The following is a 14860-nucleotide window of genomic DNA, read 5'->3' on the forward strand; positions in this document are numbered from 1 at the left end:
GTCCTCTGTCGGGGACGTCTTTGCGGCGAAAAGTTGAGTGTCCTGCCCCGACTGCGGGTCGTCTGCGTCGCCTCCTGCTGTCCAGGGCACATGCTCCTCTTCCGGATCCGAGTACGCAGGATAGGTGTACTCGGCCTCTTCCTCGTCCACATCAGGCACGGGGGAATGGGCCGGCGAGTGTTCCAGGGCTTGTGGAGACAGAGGTTCCATCAGAGCCGAAGAGTCCGCAGAGTACCTCTTGTTCTTAAGTGGAATCCTAAAAGGTTCCAAGGCCGGCTCCGACGTAATCTTTCGTTTGAGGAGCGACAATGTTCCGGTGTTGGCGTCGATGAGCACCTCACGACGTTCCTCCACCGCAAGCGGCTGGAGTCGAAGCTTCGACACCACCAAGGCAGCTTTCGGTGTCAATACCTCCTGTGAGTGTCCGCCCTGTTTAGGCGCGAAGGCCTTCGGCGCCGACTTGGGTGGAAGGGTAAAACGAATGGGCGTTTGTTCCTTAGCAGGCTTCGGCGTGGGTCTAGGCACTACAGTGTCCTGGCTGGGAACCACAGTGGACTGTTGGATCCGCTTTAAGGATTCCCCCACCTTCCTTGTAAGGGATGCCGAGGGCTGAATCGGCTCGAGCGACTCTTCGTCTCCGAGAGTTCGATCGCCGGTAGGCCTCTTCTTCGGGGCCGACGCCCCATGGCTAGGCGCACCGTCGGCGTGACGCTTCTTCGAAGCCGTCTTCGGGTCCGCGACCCCTTTCGGTGCCGACGCAGCCGCGTCGGAGGCCTTCACCTTCGGCGCCGACCCAGAGGGCTTCGGGTCGGCCATTTTGGCGTGGCTCTTCTGGTCGGCCATTTTGGCGTGGCTCTTCAAGTCGGCCATTTTGGGTTTCGTGGAAGTTGACGCCTCCAGAACCTTCTTCACCAACGCCACTTTCGGTTTCGGTTTCGCATCCGAGGGTGCGAGACCAGTTGGCTTCACTTTCGGTTTCTTCTTAGAAATGTCCGTGACCGGGCCCGGAGGCGGGGACGTAGGACTCATAGTTAGATCTTGGGTAAGGCCCGAAGGCGATCCCTCGACCTGGGCCGTATGACGGGGAGTAACCCCGGAGTCTGGTTGGGGATGCTCTTCCTCCGAGCTATCTCCCATCGTGGCACAAGCCAGTTCGTCGTCCCCTACCTCGCCGGAGACTTCGTCGTAGGCCTCCTCATCCGCGTCGTAGGTCTCTTCCTCGGACGCGGGGCCAGAGTCCGACTCTTGTACGTCGTCTTCTCCCTCGACAGATTCCTGGAAGATGTCATCAGGTGGGGGTGCCGAAGCCGACAATTGAGCCTGGAGCCGATTGGCCCGGCGAATCTTTAAAGTCTTCTTACTTCTAAACTTCGAACACGCCATGCAGGTGTCTTCACGGTGATCCGGTGACAAGCATGTATTGCACACGGGGTGCACGTCGAGGTGCGAATATTTAGAGTGACACAGCGGACACTTCTTGAATGGAGTCCGCTCCATAGCAAAGGGTGTAGTGTAGGCCCGTCCGCGTCGAAAGCACGTGGAAGGGCAGTAAGAGATCGGAGCTGAGAGTCAGTAAGAAACCCGAACGCAACTATACCGACGCCCAGCCTAAAGACCTTTTGGTCTCGAGTAAAAAGTAGAACAACTATCGGTTCCGATAGAGGGAACCGAAACACATCCGAACCCAATGGCGGAAAAAAACAATCTGGGGATGGAGGCGATGCCCATGCGCACTGTAGTCCAGGGGAGGAGCCACCTATCTCGTGATACTTCGAAGACTCTTCCAGGACAACAATGTGCAATCATCCGGACCCAACACTAGGTGGCGGACTATGCACAGATATGAATTCAGCAGCCCACATGCCTCGAACATTAATATCGGTGCAAGGACATACAGCAGAAGCGTTGAGATTCCTGCACTCTCATCTATGCGAGAGAGTGACCAATCATGAGTTTGACAGAAAACAAAAATGCTACTTACCCAGTATGCATCTGTTCTTGGCATATAGAGCTGTAGAGCCATATGCTTTAGCATAGATCGCAGGCTGGTGTTGGGTTCGGATGTTTGCACTTTGTTTTTGTTCGAAGAAGTCTTTGCAGTCACGAGGTAGGTGACTCCTCCTTTCGGTGATAGTGCGCATGGGCATCGACTCCATCCCCAGATTGTTTTGCCTTAAGGGTGATGATGGAGTTAGTTAGAGTAGAAAGAGATGTCCATGTATGTGTATTTAAGTAAGATGATACTGCAACAGATATAGGTAGCCGGGGAGGCGGGTGGGAGCATATGGCTCTACAGCTCTATATGCCAATAACAGATGCATACTGGGTAATTAGCATTTTCCATTCGAGGTATGTGAGCTGTAGATCATATGTTTTTTTTCAGATCTATTTTCTTTTCAGACATAAACACAGGAAACATGTCCGACTACACACAGCGTTAAACCCACAACCCTACTTAGGGCCGGCCGCGTAAGTTAGTGGTTCTCAAGTGACATAAAAATCCGCCACTAAGGGCAAGTCTTAAAACAGCGTAACGCCTACTACCCCTGAGGGGCTGGCCGCATGGGATGATACATAGAATTAGATTAATAGGGCCTAGCATTAAGTAAGACCTCTGAAGATCCACAGCTGTATCGGACAGGCAACAAGCCCAAAGTTAACAGACAAATCTAGACAGACATTAGAACCGTGAGAATAGGAAGTATGGGAAGATATGATAGGGCAGAACAGTAGATAGGAGAGTGATGTGTGTAGGTGGGGGGAGGCATATGTCATCACATATGCTGGCAAGGACCAAATTCAAGGGGCGCCACAAGCAAGCGGGTAAGCGAGCAATGCGCCTACGGGGGCAATCTACCAGGTTCAGGCGGGACAATCGCATCCTCGAAGAGGCGCAGCGCTCTAAGCTTGGTAGACATGTAACGCGCACGCTCAACCGTACAAATCTATTTAATCAGAGGTTGCCAGACAGCCTTAAAACGGGTGTCATGTGCTTACAACCGCGCTGTGAAGAGCTCCAGAGCGATGACTTGCCATAAACGCACAAACCAGGCAGCGACTGGAGGAGCCTCCGTTTTTTTCCAATATAAGACTATATGCTGTTTAGCCGCCCCTAGCATGTGAAGTGCCAGACTCCAGTCGCTCCGAGTGAGTGCCATCAGACCAGCAGGTTTGATGCCCAATAGAATCGTGCTCGTGGCCTCAGGCAGAGGGAATACTAACACCCCCCTAATGTGGCTAAGTATCTACTTCCAGAACATGGTCAGCGTTGAGCATGCCCACCACACATGTATGAAGTCCCCGGATGCAGTCAGACACCTCCAATATAAGGGAAAAGACGCAGGAAACATCTTATGCAGGCGCAGGGGCGTATAATACCATTGAGTCATAATTTTATATGCATTCTCCCGCTGTGGGATACTGCGATACATTTTGGGGATTCTTGCCATAACCGACTCCACTGCGCAGGCGTAATGTCCGCTATGGATGTCGATTGCCATTGCCGTTGGTATGGGTGGGAGGGTGCTACTGGATGGTGCTGCAGGATCTGATAGATCCATGATATCAGTCCCTTGGATCCACCAAACAAGCGGACCAGCTGCTGAAAGGGGGTGAAGGTGCGTGTAGCTGCCTGCTGCATCTCGCTCCCAGATGCCCAGTGCCTCAGCTGAGCGTATTGCATTCCCGCCTCCGGTGAGACACGGAACTCCTCTCTACATTGTGCAACGGTCTTAAAAGCCCCCCCTCATACAGATCACAAATCGCCCTGCATCCCCCTTGCGCCCAGGCTGCAAAAGCGTGTGTGCGATGAGCCGGCCGGAAGAGCGGATTCCCCTCAAGAGGGGTGTGCAGTGAGGGAAACGTCATAAGACCTCTGCGTTCGGCTACCTTGTCCCATATATCCAGCCCCGTTATAGTGGGCACCGCTATATACGCACTCCTAGAGCGCGCCGCCCGATGAAGCCAAGTGAGATCCCAGATGGTGCGCCCCGCCACCACCCGATCCATATGCAACTACACCTTCTCACTCTCCGTCGTAGTCCATTCCATCACAAACCGAAGGTGCGAGGCCCAATAATAATCCACCAAGTTAGGACAGGCCAGCCCCTCCTATCACGCAGTGACATAAGGAGCTTTTGTGAGAAACGTGGCCGATTACCGCCCCATATGAAGGCCGTAAGTTCTCGTCGGAGGCCTTGGATATGGTGCAAGGAAATAGGTGTGGGGAGACATTGAAATAGGTATAACATTTTAGGGAGCCTGCCCAGCCATGAGATCGTTAAGGACTTCCACCTCCGTAGGTCTTCCAGAACCGCCTTCCGACACTCCCGCCAGTTGACTTGGGTCCACGTGTCTAGGGAGGGAGTCCACTGGAGGCCAAGGTAGCGAATATCGTTGGAGGCCCATTGATACGGCGCTAGCTTCTCAAGTACAGGAATCTCCTCCTTCGGTATAGTGAGATTCAGGGCTCAGGATTTGTCGTGATTAATTTTAAGGCCGGAGGTCCGCTCAAAAAGCCGCAATGCTTTCTTAAAACTGTAACCAAAACCAGTACAAGTTACACTATTTTGAACTGTGTTCATACAAGTAATTTACTACTGACAAGTATTTTTATGCTTACCTGCACCAGGGTTGCATGGTTCTAGAAATAAAACTGTATATTTTTTTATACAAAACAATTGGCCTACAGTTTAGTTCTTGAGTGTGTGAGACCATTTGCTGACTGAGTGTGTACACCAAATGCTTTACACTGTTTTCTGATAGTGCCTTACTGCTCGACCAAGCTACCACTTGGAGTAAGGTTCTATCCAACTATAGCCTCTGCCAAACCTCTGGAGACCCTTGGACTCTATACACATGTGCCTCACTTTGGTGCAGTATATATAGAGCCAGTTTTTAACAAACGGTAACTGGCCTTTTATGCATACAGGGTCTGTAGGAGCAAGCTTGTATTTTTTATCCACCCTAGGTGTCCGTATTCCGGCTCTAACTGGGTCTTTGAGTGAGTGAATGACGCGGAGCACGGAGGAGCAGGGAGGCCGACCCGAAAACTTAAGGTGATGAATCGCTATTATTCAAATACACACCCCGTTTGCAAGAAGGCTATATAAGTGCGGGATCTCAAAAATTCTAACAAGGACTAACAAGGACCCGACATCCCACCATATAGACTCCAAATTGAAGAGAGAAGTCCGGTGGCTCCTCCGTGGTTTATTTAATCTGCACCTTGAATTCATAAACAGGTGACAGTGAAAATCGCAGTAATTGATGACGCGAACATACCAGATGTTATAACATAACTGGTTGACCATGAAGTCCTCTTAATGTCTAAAAAGAGAATCTTCAAATAATATCAGATTAATTTGTGAATCGTCAAAGTGTCCTGAAGAAGGTGTAACCAATAATAACGAACACCGAAACGCAGCGTCGACCTTTGTACTTTGACCCCTTCTTTTTTAGATTAATTTCACCTGTGTGAATATTTTATTGTATTTTATTTAGATTCTAACCCTCATAGGGAGGTATTTTAATAAATTGTGTTTATACCTTTTAATTCTATTGTTGTGTGTTTACCTGTTAGATTTTGTTTATTGATTATAATCTTCTAGGGAGCGATAAAAATGGACAGTGCTTGAAATTCAAACCATTCTCACAATGTGTTGCAGTGACTGATATACATGAATCGGTTTCCACTTAGCATAGTCTAGTTCCAGTCAGTATTTGTGACTCTATTTAGTTGTATGCAAACCACAGGTCTCTCCTTTTTCATAGTATTCTACCCCTACCTGTGTACATTCAACAGGGGAACCTTCCATATATTTTGAAGGGGCATGATGATAGTCATCCCCATCCCCATCCCCAAAATCGTCATCCTGTGAGTCAGGTGACATTGGAGGTGGTGCATCTGAAGGTGTAATGTGTAAATTGGGAATAGGAAGAGGAGAGGGAGGTATATAAGGGGGGGAGAAGGGTTAGTACCCATACCTCTTTTTTTCTTCATAGGTATAGGGATATCTGTTCCTTTAGGAGTGGATTTCAGCATCGAAGATCTAGGCTCAGTGCCTTTGGGTGCCGAGTGTTTTGAAACCGAACGCTTAGTTTTTGCCGGTTTAGGCTGTGGAGTCTTCGGAGGGTTGGACGATCTTGTTTCCGAGTCTTTTGTTTTAGAGGGTTTCGGCTCTGAGGTTTTCAGTGTCGAAGGTGTCTTCGGTGCCGACGGTGTGGGAAGCGGCACCTGTTTCTCTTTATGTTTTGTGACGAAGGTGTTGGTTGGCACTGGAATGGGTCCGGCTTAATCCGGAAGGTATCTGAAACTTTTCCTCTGTGTCGACCGGAGCCAGAGGGCCAAGGTGACACTGGAGCTGTATCTTTTGTTTGAGTGGGCACATGGGGATCTGTACTCACGGTATGTTGACCCGGAGTGACGTTCAGGTCTTCATCGATGTCGGAGTCAGCTTCGGACATTGAGACCAGTTCTTCTTCTTCGGCCGGATGGTGTCCTTATTCTTCGCCTAAGATGTCCGGTACGGAGACACTGCCGCGTTGCATCTTGTGGCGTCGAGCCCGACGATCACGGATGGTCTTCTTCGATCGGAATGATCGACACGATTCGCAGGATTTTTCTTCGTGTTCCGGGGATACGCACAGGTTGCAGACCTCGTGCAAATCGGTTCGTGGAAACTTAGCACGACACCAGGGACATAGCTTGAACAAGTCCGTTCCATCAACTGCTGGCGTGGTCGGTACGGGTAGGCCCGACGGCCCGCCTCGAAGTTCCCGATCAAAGGTTTTCACAGTCTAGACGATATGCGTGGAATAGGAAGCCGCCATCGAAAGACAATACGTCAAGGGTAGGGGATTGCGTGTCGAAGGGGTTCAAAAACGATACCTAACCGGAGAGCAGCAAAACACATCTGAACCAGATGGTGGCAAAAAACACTCTGGGAATGGAGTCGATGTCCATGCACACGATCACCGAAAGGAGGAGTCACCTACCTTGTGACTGCAAAGACTTCTTCGAACAAAAACAAAGTGCAAACATCCGGACCCAACACCAGATGGCGATCTATGCTAAAGCATACGATCTACAGCTCATTTGCCTCGAACACAGCATTTTAACTGTAATGTAGATACTTTATCAGCCCCCACCAAGGCATCTATTTCATTTACGGAAATTCAACCAGGACAGAAGGTGTATTCATTACAAGTCAAGGCCTTTGTGACCAGAGGAGACTCGAACATTGACATAAGACGGCGACCATTTAGTGTCGGAGTGCACCGGGACAGCATCTCAGCTGTAGGATTCTATCTGTGACCTTTTCCAGGCTCACCTTCCCTTCACTAATTAAGTGTCAACCACCCGTCCCAAACTGCTTTGATTTAAGCCAGATGCTGTTTCACCTACAAATCAAATGTCCTCACAACCTTCACTGATTTAGAATAAGCAGCTTGATACATCCAGTGCTTCCCCAAAACTCCTGTTGCAACACATGCCTCCTGGTGAAGCCTCACTTTTTATTTACAGATCCATTGCCGCCTCCCACCTCTCCTACAGAGTTTTAGGTTAAGTAGGCAGCCATTTTGCTCAACCTTTGGCTACACGACAGCACATACCTACCTATTGCCAGGAAGAGGTCGTTCACATTCATTGCGGTCTTGGCAGACGTCTCCATAAACAGAAGGCTGTTATCGTCTGCATACGCCTGGGCCTCCTGAAAATCAAGCAAAGCCATCAGATCAAAGTAGAGCTGGGTATAGGGCATGAAACTGCCAAACTACTTCTCAAAGATTTATTATGGATTCAGAAATGGGCTAAACAACAGATAAGCCTAGTTTTTGTCCACAGACTCTACACAGTTGTGACATGGACACTTTGCAGGTCTCAACTCTTTGAAGGAGGATTGGCAGCCAAAGAGCGAAGCGGGGTTGGGTTACTCCATATTGGTTGGATAACATACACCTTTTGCTAACTGTAAAGCATATTCTTTCATATCAGTGGCTATGCCTCTCAATTAAATTATTTTGACACTGTTCATGCTTTTGAGTTTATGGTGTATATCACCTGCTGGTGCGATGCGGCATCCGCACCAGTAACAAGGTGTTGAGCACCAGCTTAAAAATCTTATACACTAGCAGAACAATAGTGTATATGTAGAACAAGGAGAATCAGCATTTTTATCATAAGGTATATGGTGTGGCCCAGTGGATTTTGAGAAACCGGACATCAAAGGCCTAGACGATGTTTGCACTATAACTGCCGGACTCATTCACTCACCTCATACTCCACCATGCGCTTGTTGGCAAGGTCTGCTTTGTTCCCTGCCAGTGCAATCACGATGTTAGGACTGGCTTGTCGTTGCAGTTCCTTTACCCAGGTCTTTGCCCGTGCAAATGTTTCCTGAGGAAATAAACAAGAGTCAGGTAGAGAGCTGCATGTCCAACTGATTCATGATGCCAGCTGCACGACTGCTCTTTGAGAAAGAAGCAAATGAGAGTTGCAGCTAGAAGACATTAGCCAATGAGATGGGTATCTTGTAACCATTTACTTTACAGTCCCAATAGCCATCACTAATAGCTTCAAGAACATCGTACACAAAATGCCACATGAAAAACTCAAGTAAAGCACTGTTGCCAGCCACATCACATTTTCATTCCAAACACCACTATAATATTCTCTTTTCATATTAATCTATTAAAAGGACTGGATTTAGATTATGAACATGTACAGATCCATCATATAGATGGTAATGATGCAATGAATCTGAGATCCTATTCTGGCATGCAGTCCAATTCTGCGCACTGCCTTTTCTATGGAAGTTGTAATGGCAAAAGATCTGCTATACTGTCTCCGGAATCTGCCCCCAGTCCCACTAGAATTGTCCCCTCTCACAAGTAGCGGCCAGTGGGAGTCTAGACACAGGCCAAGCATGCCACAAACACACCACCTGTTAGCTCCTGCAGCACAACAGTTCAATCTAGCACACCCACAAATGTCGGCAGGGAAGCTTTTGATCTGCATGGCCTTTTTAAGCAGCCCTTACCCCAGAAAGCTGTTAACATGGTATTAAGTACCTGGTTGGTGATGTCATAAACCACAATAGCTGCTTGGGCTCCCCTGTAGTACATGGGCGCCAGGCTGTGGTATCGCTCTTGGCCGGCCGTGTCCCAGATCTCGAACTTCACTGTTGTGTCATCCAGACAAACAGACTGTGTGAGAAAGGCCGCTGTTGGAAATTAAAGTTAAAGCATGAGAAACAAAATTAACCACCAAACCTGCACCTACCCCACACTGAGTAGAGTTCAACGATAGGCACGTAAAGAAGAAAAACATTACTTCCCTGTAAAGATCGATATGAATTTGTAGTGCGGTTACTCTCCTGCCATCTAATGTTGAGCTCAGAACATTACTTGTTTGTCACCAACAGAGTTTGCCTTTAACGGTGACTCCTAGTACCTCCCCTGAAATCCACAATGCATCAGGATACAGACTTCACCTCATATTGTTTTTTTTCCGTCACCAGTCTCAGACATGCTATGAGCTCTCTGTCATCCTTGTGCAACAGAACTGCAAGGACTGGCACAGCTTAAGGAACTCATGAGTTACTTCTTACAGCTCTGCAAAGGGGGAGGACTCGCTGAAGAATGACACCAATTCTTCAGGCTCGTTCTCCATCCTTTCCCTTTAACACTGAATCGTACAAAACCTCCTGCACTTCTAGTTTCACTGATGCACTTTTCAGTTGTTCACTGGAAGACATGTTCCAATTCCAACCAGTCCTACATCCTTCCATTTCCCCACTGCACAGTTGAGCCCCAAACTAATAAGCCGATATGTTACCTACAGCTCTCATTCGAAGCTCTTCTTTTCTATTCTCCAAAACCTTTCGTATTTGATTACACCGAGCTTAAAAGCCACACAGGTGTGCATCTGTGTAGTTTAAGATTGTGCATAGGTGCAGGGCAGACTTAGCCTGAACCCTACATTATTGAAGGATAAAGTGCGATTAATACACTTAGGATGGTGAGGAGATCGCTTTGGGTTGTGGCTGGTGTCTCTGAGCAGACTTCTATTGTTAAGTTAAAGGAAGCAGAATGCAAGTGGGCCACTCCCAAAGAGAACTATAGTTTACAGACCCCAGCGCTGCATAGCTCGTCAGTGTCAATAGATTTGTAAGGCAGCATGTCAGCACTTGAATGCTGCTCCGTTAATGTTCGTCCGGTCTGCATCAGTGTTCGTTAGACCTAGGATTTGTAATCCAAAATTTAGCATAAGGAAATGTTTCTTACTTGTAATTCCAGGTATACAATGTAGATATCCTCACAGACATCATAAATGTAGAATATTTCTTCCAACGTGTTGGGACCAGAGAATTCTTATTTTCCATTAGATACTAGAAAAATCTTCATTGGCGGCAGACGTTTCAAAGTAAGTCAGTAGGTCGAGCCTGAGCCAGTGCGCATGCGCTACTCTGCGAGGCTTTTTGGAATCAGTTTCACTCTAAACAGTGTGGCTCTGACTCCCCCCACGCATTTTGTTGGCTGTTGCCTGTGTCACTTTGTTTTTGTAGCCTGCAAATGGCTAAAGGTGGGCGCATGTCCCACTTTTTTGCCAAATGTTCACTCCTACAGTCTTTGCCTTGCGGGTGCGAGCAGTGCATGCAGGGCTCCATGTGTGTCAGGTTACACATGAGGTGCTGCGCTTTTGCTTGTTTCAGAAATGGCTCTAGTTGTACGAGCTCCAGGGGCTCGTTCAGCACGGTCACACTGCGCCCACTGCCCTCCACCAGTGCACGAACAGCCCAAAAGGGACGGTGCATAGTAAGGTCTCTACCTGCTGCCTGACCCTTCAAAACCATCTTTCGAAATATGTGAACTGTACCGGAAACAATATTATATCAGCATACTATGTAGAAATCACAGCGTACACAGAAACAGATTTAGAAACGTAGTTTTCCTTTAAAGTTCTTGTTGGAGAGAGGTGTTAAGTGTCTGCGAAAGCCCTTGCGATTAGACTTCCGCTAACCCTACCACCCTCCCGCCCCCTTCTCCTCTTAGCCACAGCCTCACGTCCCATGGGCACCCCCCAACTCACACAGAGTAAAGACCTCTGCTCCACAGGCACGTTCCATTGGCTCTGACAGATGACCGGACTTCTGCCCCAGTGCAGGGACATGAGTTTGACCCCGTGGTCACAGGCGTGGCTACTGTTGTGTTCCCCCAGCCTATCATCCTTGTGTGGTAGAGGAAGTATTTTTAAATTATTTGTGTTATAATCTGATATATCTCACAGCACCCAGCTCAAGCAAGCGCCTAGAGGTATTCTGTTTAAAATGCCAATAGCTGCGCACCTCTCACCACTACCGATTTCTTCAGGCTCCAATAGGCCTTTTAGCTTGCCTGTCTTTCAGTACCTCTCTCCCGTAGCCGTAGGGGATATGATGTGGCCTGACTGCTAGGGAAATCTGTGGAACCGGGTTCGAGTCTCAGCAAGCACACTCAACATGCTGTGATTCTGGGCAAATCCCCGTGCCCAATAGAAAATTAATGTGCCACTGGTGCTTCGTCTAGTTCGAAGTATATAAAACTCCGTAAAAAATTAAAATTCTCTCCCTACCACTAGCACACAATTCTCCCCTGGCCGCAGAGGACATTCAGTTTCAGGGTTAATCGGTGCCACTCCTAGCACGCATTTCACTGAAACGCCAAGAAGCCTTTCGGTATGCAGTGCTAATAATTCGGTATTTCTCAACATCATACGCTTACCATGCAAGTGTCTACGGTGCATTGATACTGCACTGCTAATAAATCACTACCTCTCACCACCACCCTGCTCATACAGGCACCTAGAGGCCCTTCAGTCTGCAGTGCTAAAAATTACGTCTCAGCATTACTCAATCATCTTACAAGTGCCCAAAGTGCCATCAGACTGCACTGCAAATAAATCAGCACGTCTCACCAGAACCTTGTTCAAATGAGCGCCTAGAGGCCATTCCATATGCAGCGTTATCAGCAATGCAAGCTGAATGACCTCTAGGTGCTTGTTTGAGCTGGGTGCTGTGTGAAGCTCTGAGTTATTGAAACTGCACTCGAACGGCCTCTAGGCGCTTGTGTTCAATGGACGATGTTGAGAGGTACTGTGTTATTAGCGCTGCAAACCTCTAGGCACTTGTATGAGCTGAGCATTGTGAAAAGTGTTGCGCTCTGCAAACGAGTCTTCCACCGATGGGAAACTCTACCCACCGGGGTGCAGAGCACCTGCTCAGGGTAGGATTAAAGTTCAAACTCCTCCCCCATCCGTTCATTAGTTTTGTTGCTTGGGATGTAAGGCTTCGGTGGCACGACAACAGCCATGAATAAATAAATAATAAAAGAACAACCCTCCTTTGGTGGTCGTTTTTTCCTGCTTGGATGAACGTGCGTTGAACAGGGTAATTGATACAAAGTATGGCCACAGGGCCCAATTACAATAAAACGTCTTAAATCTCCATTGAATAGACTTACACCTCCAAAATATGGAAAGTAACAATATTTCTTGATTCACAAGTGCCAGACCGGATCATACAAATGTGTAGGTGTGGGAGTAAGTTACATATAAAATGAAGCTTTTTTCATTTTTCATTACCATTCAAAGTCAATGTTTCTGGGCACTCCACAACTTTCTAAACAAGTATTCGCAATGCAACAGGTCTTGCATTTACGCAAGTTTGAGCTATTGGCCTTTTATTTATGTTTTGTTTTTTGAAACATCATTAAAACGCATTGTCATTTGCAATGCCAATAGCTTAAACTCGCGTAAATGCGAGACCTATTGCATTGCAAATGCTTGTTTATATGTTACTTCCACAGAGTTAAGCAGGAAGGCTTCAGCTGAGTTTTTCCCACTGGAATAGCCGACTTAGGGAAAAGCAAACAAAAAAGGCTACACTACAGCACCTAACAGAAAAATGTTAGCTTCCCAGGATAGCAACATGTGAAACTCTCTATTTCAGTAGAGGAAAAAGAATGCCTGCTAAACTAAAGTGTACTAGGTTAAGTGTAGGACACTGCTCCTTCAAAGGCTACCAGCACCCCCTCCCAGCATGCATTCCACTTGCAGTTTGCCTAAAGAGCTCTGTTCTTTTTGAACGACAAAAAAGAACTTCAAAGTTAATAACAATAAAAACAATGGTATTCGGGGAGGAGGCTTGGCTATTAAGACTTCAGTAAGGATTCCTATGATGCAGAACTGGAATTACAAATAACATCTTCCGCACTGTAGGATCCTCACTCAGTCATAAATGCAGAATAGGATAGCAATAATATATCTCAGAGTAAATAAAAGTATTTTCCCATAAATCTACAAGATATAAAACCGACTGAACCATCTCTAATCTTAACCAAAGAGATTCTTTAAAACCGCCTGACCAACTGCTGAATCTGCTTTAGTGTCCTCACTCAAACAATGTTTGGAAAATGTGTGGACGCATTTCCAAGTAGCACCTTTATAAACTTAATAGAGAGGAGCATTCCTCACTAAAGTAGCTGGAGCCGTTTTCTCTCTTGCGGAATGTTTTATTGGTCTATGATGGAAATGTTTATTAGCTTGTTGGTCATAACGTGCTATGCAGGACACTATGTTTACCTAGTGGACACTATTACTGGTACAGAGGTGTCCAGAATTTGAAAATAAATGGGTAGATTTGGAAATTTCTTTGGTTCGGTCTAAATAATATTTTAACACTAACATCTAGTGAGTGTAGCATGTTTTGCACCATGGTGGAGGGACTGCTGAAAAATAGTAGAAGAGAGATCTAGTGATTGATGTGGACAATCAGGGAGCCCTTAGGAACAAAATGTGGGTGTATTCTCAAACCTATCCTATTGTGATGAAAAAACGTATATGGTTCAACTGCAGATCAAGTGAACAACTCACTAACTTTCCTATCAGAAAAGATCAAAACCAGTAAACTACGTTCCAGGAAAGGTGCTGCAACGATGCCTTAGGTAAGGCTCAAAAGCTGGAGCCATTTGTTTAGATGGAACCAAGTTATGTTTCAATGGGGGAGAAGGATGCAGTCTTGGAAAATTGACTTTCTTCAGTCCCTCCAAAAAGCCTTTGCATCACTGGAACTGTAAAGAGGGATCTTTGATTTGGTCAATTTATGTAAGGGGTGACAGCAACTAAATGCACTTTATCAAAGAATACTGCAACTTTGATTTTGCCATACAAAGAAGATGAGGTATTATGACATTTTCCTGCCATTGAAAGGGATCATGGTTATTCTGCTGACACTAGATGACAAATCTATTCCACTTCAAAATGTAGGAGTCGCTTGTGGAAGGCTGTTTAGCTTCCTTGAGAAGGTTCATGCATTCCAGAGGTACACATTATGGTTCATATTGCTAGATCGCAGAAGACGAGCAGCCAAACTCAACAATTGTAAGTTGGGATGAGGAATATTACCCTGCATTTTAGACAGCAGATTTGGTCTGCACAACATCTTTTTGTGGGGTCTTAACGACAGATTAACAAGTTTTGGGAACCACCATTGCCTCACCCATTCTAGGGTGGCACACATCTTGGCATTCCAAAGCTTTAGCCTCATTATCACCAATGAATTAGTGCCAATTTTGGAAAAATGTAAAAAAAAAATGTGTCGGCCTAATTTATCTTAAGTGCATCATCCAGTGGCCTTAGTTTCCACACTCTTGAAGTAAAGATTTGGTGTTTTGCTTTGTTGGGAACAGTCTATTGAAGGACATCCCCAGCCCCAGAAAATATCTTTAAGTACCATTGGTATTTCCCATATGTGGTTTTTGATGACAAATATGCTTAAGAAATCTGCCTGACAGGTGAGCAGCCCTGCTACATACAACCTGA

General features: G+C 46.7%; 1 protein-coding gene across 2 annotated transcripts in view; it reads right to left on the minus strand.

The window, feature by feature from the left end:
• RAB5B (RAB5B, member RAS oncogene family) overlaps positions 1-14860 on the minus strand; it is a 237526-nt gene that overhangs the window by 24335 nt on the left and 198331 nt on the right. For both annotated transcript variants that reach the window (XM_086963913.1, XM_086963914.1), the window contains exons 3-5: positions 9073-9224; positions 8276-8398; positions 7619-7712 (exon numbers count right to left, since the gene is read on the minus strand). In XM_086963913.1, the coding sequence (XP_086820039.1) occupies positions 7619-7712; positions 8276-8398; positions 9073-9224 (369 nt within the window). The remainder of the gene's footprint in view (positions 1-7618; positions 7713-8275; positions 8399-9072; positions 9225-14860) is intronic.

Source organism: Lissotriton vulgaris, chromosome 1_1 (genome assembly GCF_964263255.1).
Source record: "Lissotriton vulgaris chromosome 1_1, aLisVul1.2, whole genome shotgun sequence".
Classification (NCBI taxonomy): Eukaryota; Metazoa; Chordata; class Amphibia; order Caudata; family Salamandridae; genus Lissotriton; species Lissotriton vulgaris.